This window comes from Acinonyx jubatus, chromosome A1 (genome assembly GCF_027475565.1).
Source record: "Acinonyx jubatus isolate Ajub_Pintada_27869175 chromosome A1, VMU_Ajub_asm_v1.0, whole genome shotgun sequence".
Classification (NCBI taxonomy): Eukaryota; Metazoa; Chordata; class Mammalia; order Carnivora; family Felidae; genus Acinonyx; species Acinonyx jubatus.
Window position 1 is genome coordinate 218634577 of NC_069380.1, and position 21456 is coordinate 218656032.

Sequence of the window (21456 nt, forward strand, 5' to 3'; positions counted from 1 at the left end):
TCTAGTCCTCCTGTTCTCTTTGAGACTTACACATACCCTTTGATTTATTTTGTCTGCAGAAATAACCTCATATCAGGCAGATTCAGTCTCAGTATTCCATGTGGCATTTATAGAGTGCCCATAGATGTTGGCTCAGGCTATCAAATATGAGCATAAAAGAACAGAAGAACACTAGGCATAAGAAGAAACAGAAGGCAAGTATTTAACCATGACCAAATCTTAGTAATAGCAGCAAACTAGCAGGATGACTCAAATAACAATGGAGACAAGAACGTAGGCACAGTGGTCGGAAGGAAGTAAGAGCTAATGCTTAATAGTGCTTAGTTTTCACTTGGCACTGAACTCTGTGCTTTTACTACCTCATTTAATCATCATAGCTGCCAGTATTAGTTTACATGAAAGAAGTTAACTATGGTGTTTAAGGTCATAGCACCAAATTCAGGCAGTTTAATTGCAAAGTCTGTACTTTTAAATGATATTCTATATTATAGCTACATAAAAATAACAAATAAATTAAAATAAATTGAAAAGGAAGCCTTACTCTTGCTGAGTTCAGTGCTTTGGAAAAAAAAGAAAACCTTGATAGATTGACCCATCCACGTTTATAACTGGAAAATTCCATAGCAGGTGGGCACCTGTAGGCTAGACTAGCAGTTCCAAAGAGATGCCTTTAACTGATATTGTTCACTAATAGCAAGATTTATCACAGACATTATGGAAGTCATTTAATGGCTATAGTACTCATGGAGACACGTTCTGGGAATATATGTTTCAGGCTGCTACAGTTCTTTTCAGATCAAATCATATTTCTTGTGGAAATAGTGTAGTGTTGACTGATGGATCATCGAACGTGAAGGGATAGTTCAATGGGTTTGTATTCTGAAACTGAAAAAAAAATGTCAATTTTTATTTGCTCTTAGACTCATGTTTTGAATCAAATAATATTAGATGCAATGGGAATGTTCGAGAAAACTGCCTCAAGTTTGCTTGTTAAATATTCATGCTTCATTTTTAAGACCAGGATAAAAGTATGTGACAAAAAAGCATGTAGAGATTGTTGAACAATGATTTTCTCATGAGGGACCAATATGTCTACATTAATTGATTCTTGAATAAGAAATGGTGGGTCTCAGCTAAGAAAATATAGTAAATAAAAGTTAGTTTGTTAAAAAAGAAAGAGGAAAGAAAAAATCAATAACTACTCTTGTTTTAGTAAAGGAATCCCCGCAAGTGTCCTGTTGAAAATTATAAATGGGAGAAGCATTGTGAATAGAACTGGAGGGCTATTACAACCGCTTTTAAGATTACTTAAGTATTTAATTTATTATATGTGATGTTTTAAAACAATGTTTTAGGTGTGTGTAAAATACAGTGGATGTAATATTTTTCTTTCTTTGTATAATATTGTCCTGTTTTAAAGGAAGAAGTCTTTTGACTTCCCATCAGAAAGGAAAGAACAAAGAAAGGCAGAGAGTTTTGTGCTGGGTAATCTACTAAAGGGTGAATTAACTTCTCAGCAGACCAAATGTGGTTCACCAGGAATGTTCATTCCAGTAATATAAAAGAATAAATTCTCCCTATGTCTTTACTGTTTTTTTTTTTTAATGTAAGAAACTATTTGTTTGATATTATTATTCTTGAAATGCTAGCCTTGGAAATATTTTTTTAAAGATTTAATATCGATGAGATCTTACACAGACAATTCCAAAAAGTAGGCTGATTTCCCATTAATTTGGAGGAAAAAGTGGTTTTTTTTAAATTTTAATGTATGATTGCATGCTACAATTACTAATGACAAAAGTATTAAGTCTTATTTCAAGCAGGAAATGATTTTAGTCCTCTGTACCACATAAAATCAACTTGGAATATAATATGAAAGAGAAAATTAATGTTGATATCGTAGTAAAACCTGTACATGATTTATGGGGGGAATTAGAATTGCATTACCATTTGTGTGTGTGTGTGTGTGTAGGTAACACTCATTCTAATTAAATACACAAGGTTAGGAAAGAGGAAAATTAATAGTTATACAGGATAGTGGTGAGAAAGTAGGAATAAAAACAATTTATACCCCAATATTAAATTCATTTTCTCCTTCACTCAGACGTCTTGTATTATAACCTCAATCTACCAGAGAGAGTTCAAAAGAAGAACAGTCTTTCTTTCTTTCTTTCTTTCTTTCTTTCTTTCTTTCTTTCTTTCTTTCTTTCTTTCTTTCTTTCTTCTCTCTCTCTTTCTTTCTCTTTCTTTCTTTCTTTCTTTCTTTCTTTCTTTCTTTCTTCTCTCTCTCTTTCTTTCTCTTTCTTTCTTTTCTTTCTTTCTTTCTTTCTTTCTTTCTTTCTTTCTTTCTTTCTTTCTTTTTCCTTCCTTCCTTCCTTCCTTCCTTCCTTCCTTCCTTCCTTCCTTCCTTCTCTTTCTTTCTTTCTTTCTTTCTTTCTTTCTTTCTTTCTTTCTTTTTAAACATTTTATTTTTAACTAATCTCTCTACCCAGCGTTGGGCTCGAAACCACAACCCCTAGATCAAGAGTTGCACGCTCCACTGACTGAGCCTGCCAGTGCCCCAAGAACAGCTTTTTTAAAACTTCCTTTTCATAGAATGTTTTCCTGCTAAGAAAATGTATCCACATTACTCAAATCATTTATATAATGTAATAACTTTTAAAACTTTTATTCCCAATTGAAAACAATATCATGATGTGTGAAATCATTGTAGATTTTATAAATATTCATATATAATCAGGTGTATTACTTTATTTATAATCTTGGGAATTTATATATTTTTTTGGTTTACCTATTTATAGTATAAAGATAAATGACTATAAAAGTACATGTGTTATTTGGCATTTTGATATCTATTGAGAGAGAGAGAGAGACTTGTGTCCCCATAAAAAAGGAAATTGCACTCATTGAACCAACCATATACAACTATTTATTGTGTATAATAGTAGGGAGCTGAGAATTCTTTTTATTTTCAAGTGGCATAATTCCAGTTATATCATGGTATTTCTAGCAATTTATCACATAGTTTCCCATGGGGAAATATCACTTTTAGTCTTATCTATCATTGTTTACTTCAAAACTGTGTAGTGTATAGGTGACTATTTATAGGCAAGATAAATTACGTTGCAGCTTTAATTTTTCAGGTTTACAACTCTCACTCGTGACATGGAAAATGAAAAGATTTAAAATCCATTTCAAGCATGTAACTATAATTTCATAAAATTTTATGTTCCACAATATATAATGTGTGATAAATGATGTGAAGTACAGAAAATATTCACCAATACTGCCTTTTCGTGACTGTAAGTTTGGCGCCTTTTAAATAGGGCTGAATGATCAGGCCTGAAAGTTTCCCTTTTCTTTGTTGAAAAATGTACAAAATAGTTTACAGTGAAATTAAAAATGAAATAAGAGAGGAAGTGCATTATTTAGAGTAAGTCAGGACAATTGAGTTTCGTTTCCAAGGCTCTCAACTTTTGAGCTATGATATATCAGAGAAATATTCTGATATCCCAAGCCCCAGGCTCCTTATTCTCTGTGCTAAGGAGAAAAGGATTATTAATGATGTCAAAAAGACAATACTTATAAAAATAATTAGTACATTTGTATAAATTATTCAAATGGAAATCTTAGTATAATTAGTAATAATCAAATGATCCCATTTTATTTCATTTATATTATTCTCTCCACACAAACCCAAGTCTGATCATAAAGCTTATGCCTGCTACTTTTACTCCATGTTATTTTCCCCGTGTTCAGGGAAAGCTGATGGAGCTTGAAATTGATGGAGTCCTTTCTAATCCTGGCATCAATCTATATTCTCAGTCCCTGATGCCTTTTCGTGCTACTGACTTTTCCCTCGGTGAAGTGCTGTAACACATTTACATACGCAATCTTGATGAAATATGGTTGTTGGAATTTATCTTATCTGAAAGAATCAGAAAGCTAAGGTTTGTTTTGATCATTGTTTGTTTTGTTTTGTTTTGTTTTTTACTCTTAAATGTTTTTAGGTTTACAGGCACATACCATTTTGATTTATTAAACATTATAAGGTGGCTTTCTTGAGCCAAATGGCCCCCAAATAGCAGCAGATATTTTCAATGCACATAATGGAAAGAACTCTGGGCAGAGTTGGATAACCCACTTTCTATTCTGACTTCTGTAATTAACTAGCTCTATGATATTGAGGAAATCACTTAGCCTTTCTGATTCTCAATTTCCTCATTTGTGGAATGAAATAATTAAAACCATGTTCTCCAAGGTACTTTCTAGTTTCAAAGGCCTGATTTTACTCCATGACAGGAGCTGTGTATGAAAATCATTTTTTCTTTTTTTTTTTTAAATCTTCTCAGCAATGCAAAATACATTAACAATGTTTTTAGAATATCCGATCCCAAGTATATTTGGGTTTAATTCTTGCCTAATGATCAACAACCAGAGTGGTCAGTCTCTTTAGTCAAGGATTTATGCAATGGTCTGGACTGGCCAATTCAAGAGTCATGGTACAAATAGTTCTACAACACAAAAGATACACTTAAACCTTAGATAGGCAGATTTTTTTTTTTTTGGTATGTGAACTGATCTATATCTGAGCTGACTATTCAAATGCCTTATTATTTTCCTTCCTATGAAAAGGACCAATAAATTCCAAGCATCATTAGCAGCAAGTGTGTGCTCAAAACCAACAAATGACATGCTAACTTCTCAGAGAAGGCTTCAAGATATAAAATGAGTGAAAACCTTGTTATTTCTGTGAGCATAGATAGATCATAGGAGCAAAAGTACTCAACATTTTATAAGGCAATATAAATGCAGCCTGTTTTAAACTAAAATATAACATTATTTGTGTGTGTGTGTGTGTGTGTGTGTTTGTGTGTGTGTGTGTGTGTGTGTATGTGTGTGTGTTTTATGTGAGAGGAATCAAAACTTGGAATTAAAGAAAAATTATGTTCGGCCCAAAGTGTTTCCCCTCCAAAAATGCTAGGGGATTGGGCTTAGGCAGCAGTTAAATTGTAGTATCATAAAGACTCAAGCAGAGAATTTCAAAAGCATTCTGTGGATTACTACTAGTTTTCCAGTGTGTACCCATGATTCTAAATTGAAGAAGAGGACTGGGACGGGAGTGTGAACCATGGCCCTGCCTCATTCCTTCTATATTCTGCACAATGCATAGCTGCTAAGCTTTCATTTTAAGACATTATATGTTAAACATAAATCCTTAGAATGGCTGGCTTAGAGAACACTGGTATGGAACACAATAAAATGAACGTATCTGTGCATTTGGTTTAAGTTTAATGAACTGTCACTCTTTGAGCTGCAGGAGCAGAGACCTTTATCACAATGTAAGTGTCTGTACAGAATGAGACAACACATCTCATTTGACTTCCCACAGCAATTTACTTGATGAAAGCCCTTTCCTGGATCCTGAGTTCAGCATAACTAGATCAATTGCCCAGGTTTCCTTGGTTCCAAAGTTAAGGTTCACAGGTATTTCACTTTGACAAAAAAAAAAACAAAAACAAACAAACAAAAAGCATTGTTTCAAATTGTATAAAGGATGAAGAAGTAGCAATAGTAAAATCTGCTGTGCTTTTTTTTAATTTTTATTTTTAATGACTTTAGGTGAAGAAAACAGATTCTCTACCTATGTTGATCTTTGAGGACTTACGTTGGATTTGTCCCCAAATCCGTGACACTTGAATACAATCAGTATTCAATAAATGCATATTGCATGCAAAAAGAACATGGATGGTTTTGTTTTGGATTTTTTTTTTGACTGGCAAAACCAAATTCAGAGTAGGAGATTAATGAGTTCATTCTATGAGGAAAAGTACAGACAATTTCAGTAATTGATTTGATATCAGAAAGACTCCCTCTCTCCTGTCCTTATTTTTCTCATTCTGCTTTTGTATGCAGACTAAATTTTCTTCTATTTTCAAGACACCTTCATTATGTTGTCCAGGGTACAGGGTGAGGTGGAGACTATCTTGGTAGTAGTCAGCTATTTCTTTGACTGGAAAGGCATATGTGAACATCAGCTAGACCTACGATCTCTTCCTATGGTATGGTCAAAGGGACAAAGTGCAGTGATTAACAATATTACTAGATTAACAGGGTGAATTTGTACAGGGTCACTTATACAAAGGAGGGAGCAGATGTATGTACTAGAAATAGTAGAGTATGGATACAGGCAGGGAAAAATTAAACAAGCAAACAAATAAAATAATGTGTCAGAAAATTGAGGCACTGTGACACAATGATTTATGAGAAATATATATTTGGCCACTCAGATGATCAAATATATACTTCTCAGATATATATGGTCTTCGTTCACAGTTCCTGAAAATGCTTGACAGCCGTAAAACTGTCATGGGTATCTTGTTATTAATGAAGGTGACTTTTGGACCCCACTGTGGGGAAAGGGCTGGTTGCAATGGGGGCCAACCATTTGATTAAAGGTTGACCTTCAATCCTACCCCCTGCCCTCAAGGAAGAGGAGAGGGGCTGGACACTGAATCAGTCAATGGCCTATGACTTAGTCAATCCTGACTATAAAATCAATGATAGCTCCATAAAAAAACAAAAAGACTGAGTTCAGAGAGCTTCTAGGTGGGTGAACATGTGGAGACTGGGGAGAATGGCACCCCAAAGAAAGCATGAAATCTCTGTGCTCCTCTATGTATATCTTGATCTGGCCATTGATTCATATCCTTTATCATATCACTTAATAGACTAGTAAATGTAAATATTTCCCTGATATCTGTGAGGCACTCAAGAAAATTAAAACAACCTAAAGAGTAGACTGTTGGAACCTCTAGTCTGTAGCTGATCAGTCAGAAGCACAGGTGTCATAGCCTCAACATGGCAACTGGAGTCTGATGTGACAGGGGCAGGGGGGAAGTGTTCTTATAAGACTGCGCCCTTAACCTGTGGAATCTGATGCTGTTTCTAGGTAGATAGTGGCAGAATTGAGTTGAATTCTTGGACAGCCTGTTGCTATTTGAGAATTGCTTGGACTTGTGTGTGGGGAACACTACTCCACACATTGGAATTGGGTTCAGGAATCCTAAAAGAGTTGGTGTGAGTAGAGGCACATAACCAAGAAATCAAAATTGTCTCTTTAATCAAGTCATGATTATTTTTTTAAAATGAAGTACTAATAATATTAGATTTCTGTAAGTACCTACAAGTATTAGTTTTCCATTGCTGAATAACACATTCCCACAAATTGAGCAGGTTAAGGCTCACAGTTCTGCAGGCAGAAATTCAGCAGAGAATAAAGGATTTCTTTGTTCAAGGCCTCACAAGATTGAAACCAAGGTGTCAGCAGGGCTATTTTTCTCTCTCGAGGGTGAGAAAATCAGCTTTCAAGCTCATTCAGACTGTTGGCAGAATTTTTCTTTGCTATTTTAGGCCTCAGGTCCCCTTTATACTGCTAGTGGGGATGTGGGACTGCCCTCAGCTCCTAAAGATTGCCCCTTTGTATCCAAGCAAGTTGGAGCATGGGTTTCTAATTTCCTCTTTTTACACCTGGAAAAGAATTCTTAAGCTTTTAAAAGTCACATGTGATTAGGTCTGGCCCACCCAGCATAACATAACTATAAGAATTAAATCCATAGTCTTCACAGTCCTGGGGAATATGCAGGGAATGTACATTAAATCTTGGGAAATATGCAATATGGCAGAATACTGACCACCCCACCATATTTTGGAGTTCAACCACAATTGATAATTAAGGCTTGATTTGTATTCAAGACTATATTTAATAAATACAAGTTTTATGATCTAAAATAATACAATGAAGTATGATTGGACCCAGATTAGTCTTAGAAATTTTGTATATAGCTTCTCTTAATCAGCCACCAATGGTATATGGAGAAAGTAGAAAATTATTAAATGCAGGGAAAGGTGATAAGTAAACAAACCTTTTGTTTTTTTTTTTTTTTTTAGATTTTGGAAATAATGCAAGTATAAATCTGTAACATTCATGTCAGTTTTAGGAAAATGAGGTACACACACATATACACACACAATTCTATGGATTCCATGCATTATTAGGAAAATTTAATAACAAAGCAATTCAATATCTTCTGAAAAGCAATTAAACTTTGAGAGATTTATTCATCATTTTAGGTCTCAGTCAATGTCAAATTAAGCATCTGCTTTTATAATTCTGAATTCCTTAAAAAAAAAACTTTGACCTTTAAAAATGAAATAGCTTGAAATCGATTCATTTCACTACACATCCAATAATATATATTTGCAGAAAGCAGTCAAAACTGAGGTTCCTGCATCTGTGAGAGCTGATTGCATTTTTTCTTTTTTTTCTTTATATCTTTCTTTTTTATTCATTACTTTATTTACCTTTTAAAGTCAAAGTCAGTGAAATTACTATCTCTTTGGAAGTTTCTTGGGAATCTTGTTATCCCTAGTGGGAAACAAGTGAACCCTGAAAATGATTCCTTCCTTAATATGCTTATAATGAGAGATTTTAGAGAAACATCTCTGATTAACCTGTATTTAGAAATAAGATGCATTTTACTGCGTTTCTTACACAGAAGAGTTACTGTTTCTATCTCTCATTAACACATTGCAATTTAGCATTAAGAGTACTCATTTTCATATTATTAGGCAAAAAAAATGAATATTTAATGTTACTTTATCATGCAAATAAGATAATATTTATGACACTGTTATAGGATATAAGACTGAGAGATATGAATTCTTAACAGTAAATTTGACATGAAACTGCTTGACTCACAATACAAAGAAAGCAACCTGGTTAAGTACTTGGATTTATTTTTTTCTGCTTTTGTGATATTATACTTTCAAAATCCATTTAAAGTAGTTATTGTAAAGTGAGGAAGGGAAATAAAAGACTTCGGTGAGGTGGCTTTGTCCTTTAACACATAAAGCAATCCCCACAGTAATGCATGCTACAGAAAATAGGTCACCTTCAAACCACCTTTGAAATAAGCAGATAATGTGATTTTCAGATTGTGTTCTTAACAGTGTTGTTTTATAGAATGTATATCTATTTAGCCTTTTATTTATTTTGCAAAAATGTGCATGTGTGAGCGCATGAAAACGCATACAAATATTCTGTCTTTCTCTTTTATCTCTGACATATATATATATATATATATGTGTATATATATATATATATATATATATATATATATATATTCCCACACACATACATATGCCTATTTATTTGGTTATTAGTTCATTGTGAGAAAGTACATGTGCTAATGACTTTTTCTCTAATGAAATGTAGTGATTCAATTAAGTTTTTAATATTATGGATTTCCATATGCTTCAAAGAAAATTATGATATACACAATGTGCAGAACCTTAGAAAAATTTTCATTGGAATATTTTATTGATATAGTAGTAAATTATATTTTCTTTAACATAAATGCTGTTCACTCTTTTCTAGTTGACTATTGATTATTCCAAATACATGATTGGCACTATATTATTGAGATGATTTCTAACTATAAATGTGATATCACTTTGTATTTTAAATAAAAACACAAATATAACATGCTTTTTAATTATATAGTAAATGCATATGAAAACTTCTATAGAAAAATGTGATTTGGGAGACAAGAAATTGTAAAAAGACACAGTGTTTTGAGTGAGTATCTTTTTTGCTATGACCCATATTGTTCCCCACTGGACTCCTGTCACCTTGATAACAAGTTGTAACTTACGTTCTCTATTCCAGTGGCTAGTGCAATAACTAATGGGCAATCCAAAGCATTCTTGAATACAACTATTCTCATTAATGTGTCCATTATAATACAGCCTGGTTTTGCTCAAACGAACTGATGTATATTACAAAACCGATAGTTGGGTAGCTTGTGGCTAATCTAATCCCCTGGCCAAAAATTCAGTGTTTGTTTGTCTTTTCCTCTTAAGAGAGACCCATTTTTGAGAGTTAAGAAAAAAAAATGACTTTACATGCATCAAATTAAAAGAGAACTGATTTAGTTGAAGAGCTAGACTCAGAGATACACAGAGTTAGACTACTTGATTTGATTCTTAGCTTTGTGTCTTTGCATTTGTGTGTCTTGGGCCAACTCAGCTTCTCTGTGCCTCAATTTATGCATCTGCAAAGTGAGACTGTTAATAGTAGGGTTGTCCTTATAGGGTTATTCTAACTATTAAAGTGGCTTCAGACACATAAAACCTTTAGAAAATTGCCTGGAAAAAGTAGAAGCTTGATAGTGTTTTCTATCATTATTTTGTATCCAATTAGTTTTCTTGTATCTATGAATATAAATTAATGTAAATGGAAACAAATATCGCTATACTGGGATCATTTGGATGTAAATGCAGATAAATGAAGGGAAATAGACATTCGGAAGTTAAATTCTCTAAGGTATTTTCCAAATTTTATGATGTAAGTATTAGAATCCACATTTTATATATGATGATTGTGACATCCAAAGAAACTTAGTAACTTCTACAATAACATCCAGCTAGGAAGTAATGGGTTTGGGATTTTTAACCCCAAATGTCTGAGGCTTGTGATCATGGATTTTAGACCATTCCATATTTTAAATCAGAGATAATATTTGAGTCTGTCTGATTTATTACAGTTCTTAAATGCATATACAAAGAAGTTGGGATAGAACATAGAGCTTTTGAAAATTAAATTTTACATTTTGAAATATTAGAATTTCATTAGAAAGAGTTCACTTATATTTGTCATGCTAGCACATCACTGATTAGTTTGAGAACTAAATAAAGCTTATAAGATGTGTAACACGGTGTCCTGTATTCAGTAAGGGCTAATTACTTTTATTATAAGTAATAATATGGAAAAATAGTAATGAGTAGCAATAAATTAGTGAATGATATCTAACTATAATAATGTGTAATTATTATTTAAAGCTCACTTTTATCTAGAATAAATCATCCTCTGAAAAATAATCACATTTGAAATCATACAGAAATTCACTTTCATTTCAAATAGAGATTCCATTACTGAACATTTGATAAGAACAGTTTATTGTCAGGGAATGTTTTGTTACCTAAAACCTGGCTTTGTGAAAAGTGCTTTACAGCTTTGGAAATGTAGGTAAGAAATTATTTTAACCTTCTCCCATATTTTTTCCCCCAAATCCAGGCACCACGCCAATGACCTCTCAAACTTCTCCAGAACTACTTATTAATATGTTGTGACACTCTCAAATGATATAATGTAATCTGGGTGAGCTGAAGTTGTAAAATATGACAATCTACAAGACGAGTTAGGATACCCCTCATATGTAACCACACATGCAATATTCAAGGAGAAAAAGAAAATGAAAGAGAGCATCGGGTGAATAGCGTATTTTTTTTTTCTTTAACAGGATATAAAATATATCCTAGCACATCAGATTTTGTTACTCCCAAGAATTGCAAATAGTCTTTGTTCTTCTTTGCCCTGCCTTGGCATACCTCTGGGGAGGTGCGGGCCTTTTTGAAATGCATTTCTACTTCCTTACATAGAAGGTGAAATATTTCCAGATGATAAATAGCTTTGGGTCTGTAACCCAGGCAGGGGAGTCCTCAACTCACTTTGGGCTGTTAAAGGGAATTTCCAACCTTGTAAAGTGGTATTCCTCTTGCTCAAATGGCAGCAATCATTTGAGGAAGAACAAATGAGTCCCTTCAGGGAGTAGGATGGCATAGAATGTCAAATATTCTTGAACCTTAAGTGGCGTCAGAGAGAAATTTTGCATTATAACTTATTCAGGTAGAACTATAGATCATCTTTGGGTCTAGCCTTCCTTTGTCAATAAGCAATGCCTTAAACATAATCCAATGGCTTTGTAGCCAATGCAATGGCCTCTGTGACGGTTCTGAGAACAGAATAAGCATGAATTGGAAAGTGAGCAACTATAAAAAATGACATACGAATATTTTATAAGTATACCAAGAAGCATATCGAAAAAGTAGGTTTTTTTGGTTTCTTCGTGCAAAACGAAATTATTTCAAACAAAGAAACTTGCATAAAATCTTCTCCTACTAGTTTTGACTGGTTTATCCGAGGGATCCTGTATGTAAATAAGACAGTTATAATATTATTTCAGATCACATGCACCAACTGTTGAACCATAATATTAAACCATTCCACAGGTTTTGTAATCATTTGAAAACTGAAAAGGAGTACCACAACTGATATGCCATTACTACACCCAAATTTACTGATGCATACCCTGTACAAGGAGCGTTTCCCTCACACTGAGTGTGTTTGTGGAGATGGCTGGAAGGAGATGCCATAACTCAAGGATCTCTACATTAAGTAGGGCTTACTTTTATACTGCTACATTTGCTCATATATATTTTGAGACTAAAGAACTATTCTAAGACAGAATAGTAAACACTTAAAGACATGTCAGGAAGTTTCCTTTTCCAGCAGACAAATTCAGAATGGAGGCTGGTTCCCTGAGAAAGAGATGATGGTAAGTCAATATTAACATGCGTGATCCAGGGCACCTGGGTGGCTCAGTTGATTAAGCGTCTGACTTCGACTCATGTCACGAACTCGCGGTTTGTGGGTTTGAGCCCCGCGTGGGGCTCTGTGCTGACAGCTCAGAGCCTGAATCTTCCTTCAGATTCTGTGTCTCCCTGTCTCTCTGTTCTTCCCCGTTCTCTCTGTCTCTCAAAAATAAACATTAAAAAAATTTTAAATGCATGATCCTTCTAAAATTAACAGACATTAAAGACACAAAATCCAAATGCAATGTTTGAAAGTTGCTTTGATCTATGCTCAAAATATAAAGAAAGAGCCAAGAAAGATATTTGAAGAGACAAGTGGGGAAAATGGAATATGGGCTGGTTATAAGGTGGTGATAGGTATTTTAAGTAATTTTCTTAAATGAGATTTTGACATTATGATTACATAGGAAAGGGCCTTATTTTCATGAAGTTGGTGTTTCAGTATCATGTAGGTAATTGTTTTGATGTTCACAATTTTAAAAAGTATATATATATATATATACACACACACACACATATCAGATACAGGAAATGTTAGTAATTATTTAATCTAGATAGTGAGAATATAGGCCTTCCTTGTATCATTCTTTTAATTTTTCTCTTGGTTTGAAGTTCTTTTTAAAACAGTTTTCGTAAAGGAAGATGATAGAGTGCCCACACATTTTCATTCCTCTCCTGAGACCATCAGTAATCTACAATATAGGAACAAAAGTATTAATGCATAATCTTGATGAGAATGATGTGGAGGGCAGGTTTTAAAACAGTATGTGAGGTACCATAGTACCTTATGGGCACATGGTTAATAATTTGCAATAACATACACCAAATCCAGTATTCGCTGAACACAGATTTTGGTTCTCAGGCAGCAACGAAATCAAAAGTTTTTTGTTTTTTGTTTTTTTCAAAAATCAAAATCAAAAGTTTCTCCTTCCAACATAACTCCTGTGCTCCCGGGGCCTAGTAACCACCCCCTATCCTGGCAAATAGCAAATGAAAAGAAAAACATTTTCTATTTTATGTGTATTTTCAACCCAGACAAAAATAAGACTAAATCCCTTATTTTGTGCAGCAGTTCCTAAAATATAATCAAAGAGATGCTAGTAAACATTTAACTTTAAATTAGCTTTCTCAAACTTTTAGACACTGGAATCCAGATTTGCTGAGGCTCCGAAGCTCGTTAAAGCCTTTCTCGGCATCATATTTTCATGCTCCATCTCAGATGACTTGGAAAACGTCCGAAAACACCACCACCGCTTCCACAAAACAACTGCTCGGACAGTGCGGATTTCTACATCTAGTGTTTATAGAACTCTGTTTCCGGGAGAAATTTTAAATGTCAATACTAAAAAATAATATTATCGAAATAGGCTGCTTTAGTCAGTAAATACAATCAGCACCTACTCAGAAACAGCTTTGAAAAAAATAATTGGAGGGGCGCCTGGGGAGCTCAGTCAGTTAAGTGTCTGACTCTTGCTTTCAGCTCAGGTTAGGATCTCCCGGTCTGTGAGATCGAGCCCCAGGTCAGGATCTGTACTGACAGCGCAGATCCTGCTTGGGAATCTCTCTCTCCTCTAACCCCCTGTCGGTGCTCTCTCTCGAAATAAATAAACATTTAAAAACATAATTGGAATAAGAAACCTTTCTTGCTGCCATTTTTAAATTGCTGTAAATGAAAATAATTTCATCCTTGTGGAATCATTAGCTTTCTGTATGTGTGTGGCTTAAAGCCCCGTGTAAAACGACATCATGTGCTTTGTCATAGTGAATTAACACAGCCCAAAGATGAGGCAAGTCACGAAAATCCTTCTTCTGAAACCCTCCCTCCTTCTTTATGCAAATGACACTAAGAAGTAGCTTCACAGTATAAGCTAAGCCTGCATTTCATTCCTGAAAGATTTAAGAAACAAATTCCCGGGGCGCCTGGGTGGCTCAGTCGGTTGAGTGTCCGACTTCGGCTCAGGTCATGATCTCGTGGTCTGTGAGTTCGAGTTTGAGCTCCGCTTCGGGCTCTGTGCTGACAGCTCAGAGCCTGGAGCCTGCTTCAGATTCTGTGTCTCCCTCTCTTTCCGCCCCTCCGCCACTCACACTCTTGTCTCTCTCTCCTTCAAAACTAAAGAAAAATTAAAACACAAAAAGAAACAAATTCCATCTACAGAGATCAACATCTGGAATCACTGAAGTTTCACATTTTTTGATTCATAAAAATTATGTTTTTGGTCTTGATAATTACCTCTAAAGGAGCTAAACAGAAGAACACACATACATGCATGTACATTCATCTTACTATTTATGAAAAAAATAGGCAATGCTTATTAAATCATTCAACTTCCTTGAATGAATAATGTGCACGTCAAAAATTATTCTGTAGAGGGGTACCAGCCTGGCTCAGTTGGTACAGTATGTGACTCTCAGTCTTGGGGTCCTGAGTTTGAGCCCCACATTGGAGATAGAGTTTACTTAAAAAAATTTTTTTTGAAGAATTTCAAGTGATACTGAAAAATAGTCATGGTATTTTGTTATTGAAAGTGTTAAAAAAAAAGAAAGTGTTGATTTTTTTTAATCATGTCATATGTGTATATAGTCAGAGAATAATAAATATAAAAGTACATATAGATATATTTCTATATGTATACTTTTTCAGTTATATGTATTTTTATTTATAGCAATTTATATACACTGAATATAACAAAGTGTACAGATGATAAAAGAAGCTATCTATCTACAATACTCACATCAGGCAGTCACTTATTTAATATTAGAAATGATGCTGGAAAAACACCTATACTTTAAGCTAGTTACTCATGTGCCATTTCAATCACCACTGAATAACTAATTTTAAATATTGCCCATCAGGGGTCGTCTTTGTGGCTCAGTTGGGTAAGTGTCCCACTCTTGGTTTTGGCTCAGGTCATGATCTCCTGGTTCCTGAGTTCGAACCCAGCGTCGGGCTCCTTGCTGACAGTACATAGCCTGCTTGGGATTCTCTGTCTCAACCTCTCTCTCTGCCCCTCCCTCACTTGCGCTCTCTGTCTCTCTAAATAAATAAATAAATAAACTTAAAAAAATAAAGACAAGAAAAGTTAAAAAATATATTGCCTGTCAGTGCAAGATATCTCAGGTGGTCCCCTATGAGGTATTGTCATGTAATGAACTGCTATGAAAATTCTGATCCTCTCAAGAGTTTTACATTAATCAACTTCATTCCCAGTTCAAAGTTTTAATGTATATTCACATATTTCTTCTGAAGTTTTAACCCCTACAAAATTCAGCTTTAAATTAGAAGGGAAAAGTAGAAGAGTGAGGAAGAACAGCAACTGAATTTAATTTCGATCTTGGATAGAGCCGCAAACACATTTGCTTTTCTATTCTTGTGTCTGTTAGAAAAGAAAACAGTTCTGATTTTAGCTAAATGTGGATTTTTTTTTTGTAACTCTTCTTGGATCCCATTGTAAAAAAACCTTCTTAGAATGTTCACTCGCTTCCCACAATATTACCACATATTCTTTGGAGCCATTGGCAAAATGGATGTAGTTTATAGAGTCTTTGCTTTTGCATTGAGCTTTTGCCTGGCTCATATCTTTGGATACATTTAAAAGAGAAAGCAGTACCCACTGTGTTGAATATCTTTCATAGTATGGGTGAAATATGTAATTTGAAATTCCCAAGTTCAAAGTGCATTTATCTACAGCTTGATTTTACACTTGAAATTTCCTCTGCTTCATAAGAGTTTGTAAAAAATTAGGAGGAAAAAAATCTTCCTCCTGTCATTTATCACAATTTTCCTTAGACTTGAGTAAAATATACAGGAACTTGAAAAAACTCAAATCATGTGCTCTCTTTCTATTTTCCATTACTTCAATTGTAACACTTGTCCAGGTATCAATCCTTTGCATATGTTATTATACAAGTATATTTTCAGAGAAAAATTTGAAACAAATACAAATTCACAGAATGAATGCATTAATTTTAATAACATTAAATTGGAAAGATGATGCTGTTTTATTGAACTTAAAACCAGAATGTTGAGTTTAAGAGCAAAGATATAGCCACTGTTATCTTTATTTTGTGTATGTTTTGATTTTACTAATACTAATACACAGAGCTTATTTGCAAAAGGATATTTATATGATTTAAGGTATTTCAAACCTTTTTTTGTGGGGTTTGAAACATTAAAAAAAAACAGAACTCATTCTTCCCCAAATTTCGCAAGAATGGTGGGCTTGTAGGCAAATTTTGAGGCACAGTCCAAATGACTGTGAACACTAAAAGAATGTTTTTCCTTTGGTTGATCCATTGACTGAAATGAGCTTTTATTTATTTTTTTAAATTTTATTTTATTTTAGAAAAAGAGAGAGAGAGAGAGAGAGAGCACAAGTGGGGAGCAGGGCAGAGGAAGAGAGACTCTAAAGCAGGCTCCATACTCAACACTGAGCCCGATGATAGGCTTGATCCCAAAACCCTGGGATCATGACCTGGGCTGAAATCAAGAGTCAGATGCTCAACCCACCAAGCCTCCCAGGTGCTCCTGGAATGAACTCTTAAATCTAAAAATGTGGACTCTGAAATCAGATGGCCTTATACAAATGATTAGGCATAGGCTAAAACATTTTAGATCACCATCTGAATAAAAAAATGGTATTTATAAGAATATACATGCTGTATAACTTCAATAGTGAGTATATTACTTATAAATATATATATGAGTATGCATATTCTTAGGGAAGTATAAATAATGTAATACTTACATTGTATGTATACATTATTGGATAATTTATAGATCTCCAAGTCTATGTTCCTCTTCTATCAACTCTTGGACTCCAGTTTGAAAAACATTGACTTAAAGTGTTGCAATGAAAATGTATCGTCTTTTTAGTCCTCCCCTGTTATTTATGTGTATCTTGTTACATACTATAATAGAGTGAATTGTACATGTGTTGAAGAAATTATCAGCGGTTCAAAACTTTTCTACATTACAAGATTTCAAATATATAGAAGGAATTAGAGCAAGCTATTTGTCTGCAAATCTGAAAAGATAATCAGTGATCCTATCCAACATTTAGCTGAGTAATACTGAATAACTCATTGAAAATCAGTCTGTTAAAATGAGATACTCTACTACACATAACTGTAACCATCTGGTGTGCCAAAACTCTCCTCTGCTTTCAAATAAGAAGGCACAATGATGATCAAATACACTTGATCCTTGAAAAACACGGATTTGAACTTTATGGAGGTTAAACCTCACATGTATTTTTTTCACGAATACATAAACTTATAGTATAGATAAATACAGTATAATGTTGTAAATGTATTTTCTCTTCCTTGTGTTTTCTTAATAATGTTTTCTTTTCTCTACCTCACTTTATTGTAAGAATACAGTATATAATACATAAACGTAGAAAATATGTGTTAATACACTTATTTTTGTTGTTGGTAAGGCTCTGGTCTACAGTAGACTCTTAGTAGTTAAGTGTTGTGGGTGTTAAAAGTCATACACATATGTTCAACTGCTACAGGGGTCGGCCACTCTAACCCCTGCATAATTAAAGGGTCAACTGTGGATTAAAAGGTAACTGATGGAATCTCTGGGATATATACATGTATATATAAATATTTACCATGCATTTTTCTAATTTTTTGTGTGTATTTAAAATGTTTATAATCAAAGAGTTGGAAGGAAGGAAGGAAGGAAGGAAGGAAGGAAGGAAGGAAGGAAGGAAAGGAGGGAGGGAGGGAGGGAGGAAAGAAAGAAGGAGATGAAAATGAAAAAAGAACCATAAGATATTTCTTTAACTTTTCTGATGAAAAGTTATGCCGCAAGTATTTTTAACACGGGGCCATCCCTTTAATGGTGTTTTCTGTCTCTGTCTCTGTCTCTCTTTCTCCCCCCAAAAGCTCCATTCTGACTTAGATAAAGGAGAGGGCACTGTTAAATACACCCTCTCAGGAGACGGCGCGGGCACTGTTTTTACCATTGATGAAACTACAGGGGACATTCATGCAATAAGGAGCCTGGATAGAGAAGAGAAACCTTTCTACACACTTCGTGCTCAGGCTGTGGACATAGAAACCAGGAAGCCCCTGGAGCCTGAATCGGAATTCATCATCAAAGTACAGGACATTAATGATAATGAGCCAAAGTTCTTGGATGGACCTTACGTTGCTAGTGTCCCAGAAATGTCTCCTGTGGGTGAGTAGGCAAATCGAAATTTTGTCAGATGCTATGAGGCCTTTTCAACATTTATTTTTTGCAGTTTGGTGTAAACATCTTATTTGTAAGCCAGAAGATTATTCCTCCACTGTAAAGGATGCAATTATTTTCATTTTTCCCATTTTTTTCTGGCTCCATCTAAATATATAAATAGATTCATAAACATGTAGGATATATAGCATTTACCCTATTTTACAGTCTTTGCATTCACCTGAGCTCAGAGAATTCCTTGTAATTAAGTACAAAACTCACTTTGTACTAAAATTCATTATCATTGCAATTCCAGATGCCTACACAGGTACCTACCGTACCTACCAAATAGCAGATAGTAATTCATGGTTCACAGTAAATCATCCAAAGCATGTGTTCTATATTTGTCTGGAGTGGTCCAGAAAGGAGCGTGCTATAGATGGAGATTCCAGAAGGATGATATTGTTTTGTTTTGACTACAAGTAACCCATAGTAGTTACATCATCAAACCAGGAAGCAAGTATTATCGTGAACTCATTAGAATAAATTTACAATTCAGCTACCGTGTATATAAATTCATGGTATTAATTTATAGAATATAAATTCACATTTCAATATCAAGCTAAATTCAGAAGTTCTAAGATAATGTATTTTTGAGGTCAATGAATTAAGGATTATGGTTTTAATGACGATTTTAAATAACTTTTATTCCTCAGTCACCACTGCCAATCCCTTATTCTATTTCAAAGTAACTTCTCGTGTCTAGCACATTAGTAAGATAAAGCTACCCACTGCTCCCAGGTTACAACTTGAAACTCTTGTGGGGAGCCATTGCTAAGTTTCCTGTCTGACATTCCTCACAAGGCTTCTGCTGGCCCTACAACTATCCCATTTTAAATATTAGTGTGCAACCACAGGGCTGCAAATCTGTTATTCAGTTTTTGCTACATTTTTGAGCTGTTGCTTTTATATCGTGCTGATTGCTAGAGATTTAGAAGTACAATCGAGAAGAAGTAGATTTTATTAGAAAGTGTCCCTGAAAATTGGGATATTACTGGGAGAGAAAAAAAACGAAGGTACTATTTTGAGCAAAAGTAAGGTTTTTAAGAAGACAATGTTTTTTTTTTTTTTTTTTGTTCCTAAGTGGTTTAACCCAGGGCTTACTTCGTGTGAATTTGACATATTTATAAGAATTTATGACTCTCAGTGACTATTATAGAAACAACATCCCTTTTTAAAAAAAAATTTTAATGTTTATTTATTTTTTGATGGAGGGAGGGGCAGAGAGAGAAAGGGAGACATAGAAATCGAAAGCAGGCAGCACAGAGGCCTACATGGGGCTCGAACCCACAAACTGTGAGATCATGACCTGAGCCAAAGTTGCTGATTGAGCCACCCAGGCGCCCCTGTAGAAACAACATCCTTAAAGCAAACATACACATCCCTCTACATTATTAGAAAATTCTGTCTTATTAGACAGATAATTAGTTCTTTTGTTGTGCCAATTTGGATAAAGGGAAGGACTGCAGAGTCTGAACTTTATATAAAGAAGTTCACACCTGGAACCTGAAGAGAGAAATAAATCTGGAAAATCAGGGTAGGTAAGTGACAAAACAAAGTGGTCCCAGCTTTTCCAGTATTGGGGTGAGACACAATTTGCTGTACTGCCTTGAGGTATCAGAAAGATCTAGGGAAGAATGGGTTTTTAAAAATGGTTTGCCGTATGACATTACTGAATTTTCTCATTGTTTATTCAAGAAATTCCAGTAAATTCTTAAACTGAATTTCAACACACCCTCCCTGTTTTCATTTTTTTTTTTAACAATAATAAAGGAGTATTTCTTTTGAAGGTGACACCACACTGAATGCTATGGGTTCACCCAGGTATTATTGGACTACATTTACATAATATGCTGTTTTCAAAGATTTACTAAGAAGTTTAAACAACACTTATGAATTAAATATTAGAAATTAAGTATCTACCACATACTGCTTTTGCCATTCCCCACAATCCTGTCTATACACATAACGAAACAACATAAGAGACCCAGTTGAGCCTGTGGCATTTGCTGTTTCTGCTTTTACATGACCAACCCAAAACTAAGGAGAAATTTCCACGCATCCATCCAGATGTCACATCTATGTTCCTAGATCTCTGGAGCTCATTCTGCAAGCACACCCTTCTTACCACATGGAAATGGTCACTGTTGTAAATCACTTGTGATAACTCTTCGTTCTATTTTCTTTAACCGCCTCCCTTCTGGCAAATTCCTGCTTCTGTGTCATTTTCCTTGGGATATCAAAATTATTTTTGTTCAACACCAAATGGAGTTCACCATGATTTGTTAGACAGAATAACTATTGTCACAGCAAATCTTGCTGTCAGTTTTACAAATCTGTGTTTGAATATTCTCTAGGAAATAATTGTCCTTTCCCGATAACAGGCAATGTTGTTATTACATTGTTGGAGAAGAATCAACCAATTTAAAAATAGGTACAGTAAAATAGCTTATTTTGTAATAAAATGATCAAGAAATATTGGCACATCAAAACAATTTATTATACAAATGTCATTAGCAATCATAGATTGTGCATCAGAAAATATGATGAACAATTAAACATGGAATGGAAATGAACTCAAGTGAAAATTACAAAGACTGTAACTATGCAAAGGGGAGTGGTGGTGAGCGAGGTGAGCAGAGATTTCAGAGCAAAATTAATATTTAAGACTTATCAGACTAGAGAATATATTTGGTTCCTGAAAGTTGAAGAAAATTCTA

The 21456-nt window shown here is 34.4% G+C and overlaps 1 protein-coding gene across 2 annotated transcripts in view; it reads left to right on the forward strand.

The window, feature by feature from the left end:
• Positions 1–21456, forward strand: part of CDH12 (cadherin 12) — a 390903-nt gene that overhangs the window by 177138 nt on the left and 192309 nt on the right. For both annotated transcript variants that reach the window (XM_027074680.2, XM_027074698.2), the window contains one exon: positions 18391–18685. In XM_027074680.2, coding sequence (XP_026930481.1) covers positions 18391–18685 — 295 coding nt within the window. The remainder of the gene's footprint in view (positions 1–18390; positions 18686–21456) is intronic.